General features: G+C 35.3%; 1 protein-coding gene across 1 annotated transcript in view; it reads right to left on the reverse strand.

The window, feature by feature from the left end:
* Positions 1–903: 903 nt before the first annotated feature.
* Positions 904–12,713, reverse strand: part of LOC132940526 (death-associated protein kinase related-like) — a 61,751-nt gene continuing 49,941 nt past the window's right edge. The window contains exons 2-6 of the mRNA XM_061008187.1: positions 11,768–11,980; positions 9,614–9,752; positions 4,856–5,031; positions 4,553–4,732; positions 904–3,265 (exon numbers count right to left, since the gene is read on the reverse strand). Of these exons, the coding sequence (XP_060864170.1) occupies positions 1,906–3,265; positions 4,553–4,732; positions 4,856–5,031; positions 9,614–9,752; positions 11,768–11,980 (2,068 nt within the window). The 3' untranslated portion in view covers positions 904–1,905. The remainder of the gene's footprint in view (positions 3,266–4,552; positions 4,733–4,855; positions 5,032–9,613; positions 9,753–11,767; positions 11,981–12,713) is intronic.

Below are 12,713 nucleotides of genomic sequence, written 5' to 3' on the forward strand. Positions count from 1 at the left end.
ACCTTAATCATACGAAAATGATCAAATCTCATATAATAAAATTAAAACACCAACATACCCAGATAGAGGCAATTAGCAAAACTTAAAAGAATAGTTTTTAAAAGTTCTTGATTTAGTACCTATTAATTATAATGTAAAATAAAAATAAAAATATCATTATAACAAACATTCCCCAATATATTATTTAATAATGAGAAAATGTATTATAATATCCTCAGTAGGATCACCCCTCCCACAGGTCAATTCATTATTATTGTATACTTTTACAAACATTTATATTTTATTATAGTTAGGTTAGGTTTTACTATAGTTTTAATATCATGTTCAATATATTACAATACCTAATAAGCATAATAAAAATACTGATGAGATCAGAGCACATCAAACTTTAAAATTCAAACATAAATTAGACAAGTTAAGTTCACAAACAAATTATGTTATTGCGAGCATAACAAAAATCAAGGAACACAGTGGATGTCTGTATAATATGTTGTATGATACCACTTGCAGTCATGTAGTATTGTTAATTGTGGAGTAGAATAATGAATATAATAATAGAAACAAAATCAATTTATGAATTTTGTTTGGAACAACAAATCTTACAGCAAAAATAAAAAAATTCTAAGGGAATTAGTTTTCAAGAATCTAACCTTTTTTCTTATTTCACACAGTCGCAGGATATTATGTTTAGTTTAGACTGGTAATAAAAAAGTAAGCAATGTTTTCAGTTTAATGATTTTCTTTAATTTTAAATTCAAAAGAGAAAATAATAATCATAATCATACATTATACGATAAAATGACAATACTTAAAACAATGAATTTAAACAAAAATATAACATATTAGGTAATATATAATATTATTTGTTTAAAAAATCTTATTTTGACTAGCTTTACACAAATTTTAATAAGAACAAATTTGTATTTAATTATTATTTAATACAAAACGTATAAAAGTTAACTTAAATTGGCTTATATATTTATACAATATACAAAAAAAAAAACAAAGTCTATGTATTATCTTAATAATACATATTTTCTCTAAATTTAATTTTGAATTTTGCTAGATTCAATGTACATATACAAAAAAAAAATAAAACAAAAACGTCTGTATAAATAAATTGGTTGCTTTGTTCAAGATAATCAATGTATTTTTTTTCAAATAACAAACGTTAGAGTTTTAAGTTTTGAGCAATTTATCACATTTTCTCACATAATAATCATTATTCATTTGGAATTATAAATTATTACACACACACACACACACACACATATATATATATATAATATATATTATATATTATTTGATATCATAAAGAGTAGTTAACTAAATTAAAAAATTATATAAGAAAAAAAAAACATATACATGTGCAGATAGTTTTCAAAAATCAGTTCATATTATAAACACAATGCTGACAATACATCATAAATCATAATTTTTTTTTCGAATAAGTTAAAAAAAAAAAAAAATAATAATAGTAATCATAAACGCGTTTATATAGAGCAGACGGTGCTTGTGAAGAGACTACTAAAACGGTTTAGGGGAAACAGACGAAGAATCGCATATATATATAACCTATATCATACAAACGTATTACATTCAACATGTTATTAGTACCTATCATATAATATTTTAATAGTTAACGAGCAGACTAAAACGCGTATAATTATCAAGTTTCGAGCACGACAGGGGATGAGAGTCTAAACGAATTCGGCGCTCACCACCGTCCGTCGAAGAAGGGTAATAGAAAGACAGCGGCGACGACAAAATAGACAATAACAATAATAATATTAGTAAAATAATAAGAAAAATAACCGTGTGATAATAATAATAATAATAATAATAATAATAACAATAAGGTCGTTGCTGCGGACTAGATGCGGCGGAGGGTCGGGCGGCGGGCTGTCAGAACAGGTCCGACGACGACAGTGGCGACGACGTCGACGACGACGACTTGTCCAGCACCGGTCGGGCGGCGGGTCCGGCGCGATGCACCTGGAGTTTGCGTATCCGCGACTGCACCGTTTCGCACTTGAGCTCGCTGCACCGGGCGTATCGGCCGCTGCCGCCGTTGGCCTTGATCTCGCGTATCACCACCACGTTGCCGTTGCGCTCGCGCATCAGTTCCAGGCCTACGCACCGGTTGTCCCGTGGTCCGGCCGCGTTCGTCACACCGCCACCGGTCTTGTCGTCGAACACCCGGAGTCGGGCGGCCGGTCGGCAGTCACCGCACCCGTTGGCGAATTGCGACATGGCCCGGGCCACAGCGCCGCTGCACTCCTTCGGCCATTTTCTACGATCTCCACCGGAAGTGTCCCAGACGTTGAAACACGACGCGGACATTTTTCCCAGCCTCCGGGTTTGCTGCAACAGGTCGGCGGACGACGAACGGCACCACGACGACGAAGAGGAAGACGAGGAGGATGAGGATGATGAGGATGACGGATGGTCCAGCGAGTCTTCCAGCGATATGATGCTGGACCGGTCGCTGCTCGAATCGATTGAGAACTCGCTGACGGTGTCGCTGCTGCAGTCGCTCACCGACGAGGTGTCAGCGCTGCTGCTGTTCGGAGTCGACGACGTTGACGGTGCCCGCGGCCGGTGGTGGTATTCCGGGTGGTGAAGTAGCTGAGATGACGGTGACGGCGGCGGCGATGGTTCGTCCACCACGTAAACCCTGCGGAACGTAAACGGCACCATGTCACGGCCATCGACACGCGCCAGTCCTCCGACGGGCATGGTCTGCGTGCCGTTGGCACGGCTCAGAGTCCGGCACGATGTGGTGGGGACGGTGGTGGTGGTAGGTGGAGGCGATGGATTTGATCCACTGACCATAAATTCGCAGCTGTCAGCCAGTTCACGGTCCAACCGCCTGACCAGTGACTCCATGTTGTCCTTGAAAGACTTGCGCCGAGACGCGCTCATCGCCGGCACAGGCGAGTTGTCGCAGCTCTTGGCCAGGGCGGCAAACTTTTTCTGTTGTTGTTGGTGTTGGTGATGTGGTGGTTGTTGTTGTTGGTGGTGGTGCTTGACGGCAGTCGTCACGGGGGTGGTGGTGGCGGCAGTGACGCGATCCACGACGTCTGACAAAGCGTTGGTCACTATTGCGCAGATCGACGAATCGGACGCGTTGCTGCTGCTGCTGCCGCCGCCGCCGTCCTGTCCACTGAATATCCTCGAAGGCGTCGTACACGTCAACGTTGTCATCGTCAGCGTTCTGTGAAACCAACCGTGTTCCAAGCAGTCCTTGGCAGTGAGGCGATCCCTGAAAATCATCATATCATATTAGGATGTGTATCGAATTTTCATTATTATGGTTTAAGAATTAGAATTAGAATTTGAAAATTAGTTTCACAGGTTTCTCGAAATGTTGCCCCCTTTACTGTGTACGCGGATAGGTTTAGATAATATATAGGGAATAGGGATCATACGCACACTAATTGAAAATGAAAATCGATGACATTTTCAACTGACAGCACACGCAATAATGTCGGAAATATTTAAGTGGAATAGAATATGACCACCTCTGTTCAAGGATAAACATTATACAATATAACAGAATCGATACAAATTAGCGACAAATATTAAATTGAATATTTCGACGATATTCCACGATTTAATTTGTAGAACAGGGTAATGACGGATTTGAAATATTAATTTATTATCGTGAAAAAACTTCTGAGTCAAGAAAATAATATTATATATATCGAATAATTTAAAATAAGAACAATAATTGGAACATAAAAATATATATATTTTTTCAACAGTTACGATATTATCGTCAAAGCCAATTTTGACAATTCTTCATAAAAACAAAATTAATAACTCGTATATGTCATGTCAAGTCGATTCTAGGTATTAAGAGAAAATCCTATCGGAACAAATCGATGACTGAACTATTCCGTAACGTATTATTTTATTCCTATTAGACGCGTATTTAATTGGTCAATTATCTATATTATTACTTTGCTGTTGCAATTGAGTTAAAACGTCTTTTCCACGGAATATTATCAATACAGAACAGGTAGGCACATACCTACTTAAAATCGTATTTAAAAACGAAAAATAATATTTCCAATCAAATCATCGCACTTATTGATAGTTATACAAAGCCCCTCGGAGTAAACTATAATAATATTATCTATATTATATGTATAATATATATATAACCGAATATACGTGAACGGATACTAATAATTAGTAATTGCGTGTATCTCTTTACTTCAAATATTGTAACAGGTTGGTCGAATCACGTGCATATCATCAAAAACAACAACGGATGCGTATATAATATTTATTATATTATCTGTTACGGAAGAGTTCACCGCAGGTTAATATATAATATTATGGGCGTGTTATATACCTATGGGAGACGACCAAAATGTTTTTTCTTCTCAAACCGACAATATTATTATTGCCGAGGTATACACTATATGTTATTATCTATTTTTTTTTACTTTCTATGCGCATCGCGCTGATTAACAATTTTATTATATTGATCACAACCACATATTTTATATTACTTATATATTATGCACCCCGGACAACTCACCTGGGGTTTTTCACCATCAGCTTCTTCATGAGATCAATAGCATCCTCAGATATATCCTGAAATAGATCTTCAGGAAAATCGAGTTTGCATTGTGATATATTGCAGAACGTTTCCTGTTTGGTGTCGCCGCCAAACGGCGAGCATCCGGTCAACAGTACGTACAATAGGACTCCAATGGACCTGCGACGAATAACGATACATTATAGTGGACAATCGGTGAATATAAACCTTACATAATAATATCGCGTAATGGCTTCAAAACGTTTTAATGTTGTGATTAATGGCATCGCATGTATTCCTTACCACATATCGGTTTGCACGTCGATCGGTTCGTAGTTTAGCACTTCGGGGGCCACGTAGTCGGGTGTGCCAAGTATTTCTCGCACGTCGGCCCCTTCGCTGAGGTACCTGGATATGCCAAAGTCGCATAGTTTTACATCACAGTTTGGGAAGTCGGCAGTTAATACAAGGTTTTGTGGCTGAAACACACAATTACAGTCAAGATTATTATAATATTGTATTTTAATATTTAATATAGCAATATTAATAGTGGCAAATAATTACAGTTGTAAAATAATATTTAATTAAAAAATGATCTGGGCGAGGTGTACTTAAAATAAAAATTAAAGTAAACGTTGGTCAAATCAGTTGATAACTACAATTTCGAACCTTTGTTTTTCAATTAACCAAAACTTTTTTGAACATTTAATCACGGATAAACGTTGAATCATATTTCAAATGATTGCAAAAAATATATTATAATAATTTAATGCATCACAACGACAAGGATACAAAGCCGTCTGCGGTAGTTGTATTCCTAAGCAGTAAGCACACTATTATTTTATAATTTTGTATTGGCGGTTTCAGATTTGCGAAAGCGCATTTTTTCATCCGGTGCAAAATGACTCCGTATCACAAACCTAAAAATATGTTATATTTGTCGATTTTATTTTGTACTAATTCCTAGAGCGGACGACCCGCACACATTTTCGTCAGCGGCTTCATCGATTGCGTAACACTATACAAACACATACAAGTATTGGTTTTTTCTGCAGATTCAATCCTAAGAAGTGATTAAATTGTTTACAGCACACACTGTATAATATTTAAGAGCATTATTGAAAACACCGTATATTACTACCGATAGCAGAAAACACGTTGTGCAAGACCGATGGGCGATGACGGTTAAAATATAAATTATATAATTTCTACGATGCGAATCGTTAAACAATCGAAATTGATGTGCATGATCGCTGCTTTTAAAATAGACTCGTTTGATAATAGAGAAAAAAGGCAATAATCTATCGGGTGCGAGACAAAAAACGAACCGTCGACACGTTAATCGGCTGAAGACGAACTCTGTCCGATTTGTCTTGTCCACGCGATTCCTACTACAGTGTTACGTTACGGGTCACGTTAGCGACGGTCGTTGTTTTCGTTAATGCTTATACTATTATTGTTAATATATTTTAGTGGTGGCGTGGTTATATTGATTTTCGTAATATATTTATGACATATTATTATATTATAATGTTTCATACTCGACACACGCCGCAAGAAACAAATCGGACGAGTTTTTACCAATTTATTTCCGAACCAATTTACTGCATGCGCTACTATAATTTATATACAGAGTACGTATATACGACGACCGTAAAGTACCTTCATTTTCGTTTCTCGCGTGAGCGTCGTAAGTATAAATATCGCGTTTTGAAACGCATTATGCACAGACGCACAGAGTCATCTACCGACGCCATCTTCTTCACTTGCGTGCACGGTGTGCCTACCCGACCGAACGAGGAAATCGAAGACGAGAGCTCACCGTAACTATGTTATAACACCGAGCAGTTTGCGGATGATGGAAGATTGCGATTATCAATAAAATTATGGCATTACATACCTAACAGTAGTTTGCATGGGGCCACGCTCGTCAGTTTTTTCGATCGCACAAGTAGAGTACGACATGTTTTTTTGTAATGATTGCGATCGGTCGAAGACCAAAGGCGGTTTTTGACGACAGTTATAAGAGCGATACAAAGATATGGAGCGAGCGTCCCTATACATTTATTAAAATAATATTATACCTATTATATTGCTGTGGTATAACAATATTATTATTTAACTGCAGACGTCCCGGACGAAAATAATAATAGATGTAATATTATATTACAGAGCCACGTAGTACATACTATTATACACGAGACTACATAACAGCTAATCTGATCGTCAATAATTAAAAACTGATAATAATAATCAAAATGTTGTCATTGTCCATTGTTATAAAATGTTACAAAGCTATTGTCCATAGCCTGCAAGTGTCAAATCTTGTCATATTATTATATAGTACTATCATAGTGGTCGATTCTTTTAACAGTGAATCAATAACTCGAAAAGTATTTCAAAATATATTTTTTTTACATGTTTGAAATCTTTACAGAATAACATTTTTAACACCGTGTACTATAAGTTGACCAATTCCGATTCAACGACGTTACCAAACTTAACCTGACCTAACCGATTCAACCAATTCCTATACAATCATAAAATCGTGATAATCTGCCGCAGCACAGAATCCGTCTAAAACTTAATAAAAAATAATATGCGATAATTGAATGGAATTTTCCTTAAAATATATGCTAGTTAATACTTTAAATAGAAGACTGTCGGTAACGATAAATAAATTCGCCCATCAAATCAAAAAGGCCTTCTAATAATATATAACCAAACTTGTAAAAACTGAACAAAACGCTGTATCAATGATAAGCCACATACTTAATAGCTATGTCCGATACGTATTATACGCGTGCTGTGATTTAAACATGTTGAAACCCGAAACTTAAAGATATCCACGTGTTATGATATCTGAATGTACTCGAATACTTACATATTTTTAGAAACGGTCCGACATCTGGGAAAGTTTACATATAAGGTGGAGACGCCGTTATACCGACTATATAATATTATATTGCTGTATTGTAGTGACACTACTGACACTACTGTTTTCTAGCAATCCAGTCCGAATTCCAGACACACTGCGCAAACCTGTCGTCGGTGCTCGAGTTTTTGTTTTAATTGCTTTCTCGGACGAAAAAACCCATCGGACCGTGAATATTAAAACATGAGAACCAGGATGCGTCATTAATGGGCAGTACTTCCATCGTCGCACATATATATATATTCGAACCCCGACAACAATGCTTATATACCAATCGCTTGCCCGCACATAAAATAATTATATTAACATAGCTGCATCGCAGGACTGAGCTCATATCCTGCCACAGTTCTCACCGGTAATGCCAGGTATATAATATAGGGAAGGAATAGGAGAATACTCTGCGACTGATTTTTTCTACCAATATATGTCCTTGTACACGTATAATATAATAATACACTGTACATACAAGCACAGAAGACTGAAATTATTTAATGAATTGGGATTTAATTTGTTCAGTACCTGTAATATTAACTCGTTCACGCCGTACATATTTGTCGACCGTCCCGAATAAATGATAATCACCACTCACCAGTCTTATTCGAATCGGATAAAAAAAACCAATACATCTTTTATAACACACGATCACATCCATTGTATGCAAACGCGAACAATTTTCTATCATCGGCGAAAGATTTTTTATGGATATGCGAGACTGTAATGATAGTATATACAATATACATGTTATAATAATGGTGTACGTGGAAAATTAATTTATGGTGGCGCAGATCTCTCGCGTGCGGTTAATTAACAAAACAAATAACGGGCAACTAACGCAACTTGACAACTAAAATGTCGGCCTAACCAACTGCACTGCGGACGTTAATCTACGAGTCACTTTTCTCGTATGTAGTGGGAGGAGGATATAACTATAAATGCGTGTGATAATTTAAAAGAAAATTACTGAAAAATGTATACATTATTGTACTGATAGCTGAATTAACGTATATAAAATAATATTAATTAATACAGTATTTGAACGATTACAAAAACCTTTCAAAGTCTTATTTAATACCCTTTTAATCGTCGAATAGGAGATTATAGAAGTTTAAAGGTTTTTGTCAGTTAGACACACCAATTAGAGCATAATGGTCTTGGGAACATAAACGTCTGTAATTAATGACTAGGTATTAAAATGATGATAGTATTCTTTCGATACACATTTCCCAGGAAATACTAATTGATTTGTAGTGTTCATTTAAAAGCAATGAAACGAATAGTTTCCCATAAGAATCATAGGTACACACGATAATATAATAATTATAAAAAACAAAAAGCAAAGCCGCGTAAAATATAATAGCAATTAAAAGTCCTATACACACATTATTCGCATTTTTTCTCGATACTTATAAAATCCAGTTAATAGAACATTTATTCAATACTACGCTCCAAGCTGCAGTTATTTGTGAGATAATTCGATTTGTTCAAATAACGACAAGTTTTTCACCCGTTTCCGGTATTAATAATATTTCCAGTCAAAAATCGAGTAATACTACGTATAAATACATATTATTTAAAACACCACATTGTCTCTTGCTGCGAGGTTTATGGATGTCATTTGTACACAAACACACACACATACACACATATATACATACGATACGCATTTCAACAACCTCATTCATCACAACACACTGCACCAGTCCCACACGTATATTGTAATAAGAATATTACACTAATGCAGACAAAATAGAGTGGGGCGAGGAATAATAATATTATTTATCAGCTGAAAAGACGTCCGGTGGTGGTGTAGTTGCGGGAAGAGAGAAGGGTGACGCACTAGAGTTTTACAACCGTTCGTCCGATTTAAGTTTAACGGATCCTGTGGTTTAACGATTGTATTATAGTGGAATAAAAATAAAAAACAAACCGACACGCATAAAAAACGTATGAGTAAACCTTTTAAAAATATATTTAAAAAAATAACGATTTTACTAGCTATTTTACTATGGGATGTTAGTTATACAGGAAAAACGGCAATTATGGGTATATTGTTACTGGTAAAAGTTCGGAGAAAATGATTTCGTCGTTTTATTTTATTTGTGATTTTTTTTTTTTATTGTCCTTACCTTGATGTCTAGATGCGCGACGTTTATAGTGTGCAAGTAGTGCAACCCGTCGAGTATCTGTCGCATGAGTCGGGCCACCTCTGGTTCAGACGGTACTTCGTCCCTATCCAGGACCATTTGTAGCTCACCACCAGGCGCTCTGAAAAACGAACGGTAAAAACTGTTAACAACAAAGATAAATAATAATTCAAGATGTCATCCCGGATAAAAAATTCCAGAAAAAAATATATAGTCCTAAGACTCACGAGTTAAAATATAATATGTTTTAACTATTAACTATATTCTTAATGTTCCTCGATATTTTGGAAAAATAAAGCTATATAATAAAGTATTACAGTAAACCTATAATTACTGAAAATATCTAATTACAAGTGTTATATAGGTTTCTACACTACATTAAAATATATCCTATACTAAAACGAATTTATAATAAGTGGTTTTGTTTGAACTATTGGATAAGCTCCTTCGTATTTTCACTAGAAATCTCGTAAAAAAATTATTTTAACCATTATTCACACACTAAACCACACAATATTATATATAGGTACACCCATTTTTTCAGATGTTGACCAACCTTTTTAAACTTATTTAAAAAAATATGTATACTATTATACTCTGTGGGCACGCACACAGCACACATACAATATACAACATATTAAGACAGACAATAAGTGTAATTAAAAAAGTAGACCAACGCGTTTGTTAAAAAAAGTTGGTACGTATTGTTTGTATCGTTTGTTTTCTCTAAAACGTTTAAAAAAAATATTAACAATTGAAACAATAATTTATGTATTATAAAATAATATGTAGGATGATGGACATGCGTTTTTTGATTATAACTTTGTAATTAAAAATTATTTGAAAATTATGTATTCAATGATCTAATATCAATGCGATCTGTTAAAATGTTAAGGACAGATAATAATGTTATTTCAACATAAATGATACCAATAATAATGGTACGAAAAAATTATGTGCCCAGAGATTGAACCAGGCACGTAGAGGTATCACAAATGCAATAGAACTACGAATCACGTAAGTACGTATTATATACACATATACATGCATATTGCATATAGTACGTATGCATAATATCATACCAGGACACAATATCCAAAAAAAATTTCGGTATTCCGTGGCCGTTAGGGTCCAAACAGACAACCGGATATTGCTGTCCGGGAGTTTTCATATACAGAGTTAGATTGTGGTACACAGACAGTGACGTTATTCGCCGGCGGGTTAGTTCGCCCTGTTCAGATTTACCGCACTTGGAAGAACGCGGCGACCGAATAAGAACAAAAATATGTCGGTGACACTTTTGGTACGATTCTTCCAAAAAACAACAACTAAAATATCAGTTCTGTTTCATCAATGTTTAACATTTATAATTTGGTTAGTACCAATCTTAATCAGGCTCAACAACAGCAAAATAAAATGCAAACGAACAACGGCATTAACATGAACACTGCAGTAGGTATTATAGGTACTATCAAAATATCGGTTCCTGCAGTTACCAATGACAAACGATATAACAAACAAGGATAAATATTTTTTCAACATTTCCTGAAATATATTATAAAGTATGAATAATTTATAATACAATATTATAAACATACAAAATGTTACGGCCTCGAAATAGCGAAAAATGGTTTGATATTGTCCTGCAGTATAATAATATATAGTACGTACTATATATACAATATGCATGAATATATATTATACGTGTATAATTTATTATAACCGTGATAATATATATACGTGCCTGGTACAATCTCTGGGCACATAATTTGTCCGTACCATTATTGTTCTAATTATTTATGGTGGTCTGTTATATGATAGATCAATTAAAATTGGATTTCTTATCGGTACAAATATTTGTACGCGGCGGCGAGTATACATAATATATTTAAGTTTAAACGATTTAAGTTGAATTGTTATTTGCCATTAGGTAACATCATTCATTTAGATTTATATAGATGAATATACATAGATCTGAAACCTTCGTATAAGGTAGTTTACGTTTAAATTTTGGACTACAGGAATGTGCAAGTTTAAATTCCACACAGAGTAATGCCGATTGTATAACGAGTGAGAGATTATTGTGTGGCTTCATAAATAAATCGTATGTTGTATCATATTAACGTGTGTACTCACAGTTCTAGTAACAATATCATTTCGGTACTGGTTTCGAACACTTTGTACAGGTTGACGATGCGGCTGTTGTATGTGCACGCTTCCAGCACGGCCACCTCGTGTAGGATTTCGGGTCGCAGGTCGGCGTTCCGCCGACGTTTTCGCAGGAACTTTGCCGCATATTGTTTACCGGTCTGTTTGTCTTGACACCTCCTGACCGTCGCATATTTGCCCCTGAGATACAAAAAAAAAAAAACCGAGAACGTTAGTTTACAGTATGCATAATTTATTATTTTACATAATATGCACATAACACGATATTATACGGTAAATATTGCAGTGATATGCAACGCTGCGTGAAAAACGTAAACTTTACAATGGTCAATGACGTATAATATGTACTGCACTATTTCAAAGTAGCTGGTGAATATATTATGAAGGTAGGTACCGTTTATGAATGTATGATGACATAATAACAATGCGAATAACTTTTCTCTAAACTATTAATTAAAAACCCAAAATCCACAAAACGCTGCATACCAATATATAGGCATAGGTACTTATAGTTTTCGGTAATTGCGCATTTCGTCATCAGCGCGAAACACAGGTGATAACCTAGAGCATTTTGGTTATAATAATACATAATGATATTATACCTGATACGTACGTAATAGTTATTCTACAATATATAATATATACCAAACATTCACGCCCCAAAGATTATCAGGCGCCACGACCGGACGTCGATTTCGTCATTATTGCTTATCTTTGAAATAATATAAACCGTAATATATAGCATACGATGGCGAGCGATTTGCAAAAGTCACAACGACAACACGATTCGTACGAGAGGTATATATTATAATATATTGTAATAGTCGCGACGACAGGAAGTTTTCGCGCGGTGCATAATGAAGGGGCCGCGGCCATAATATATAATAATATAATAATGTAGCACACACACCTT

This window comes from Metopolophium dirhodum, chromosome 3 (assembly GCF_019925205.1).
Source record: "Metopolophium dirhodum isolate CAU chromosome 3, ASM1992520v1, whole genome shotgun sequence".
NCBI classification, from domain to species: Eukaryota; Metazoa; Arthropoda; class Insecta; order Hemiptera; family Aphididae; genus Metopolophium; species Metopolophium dirhodum.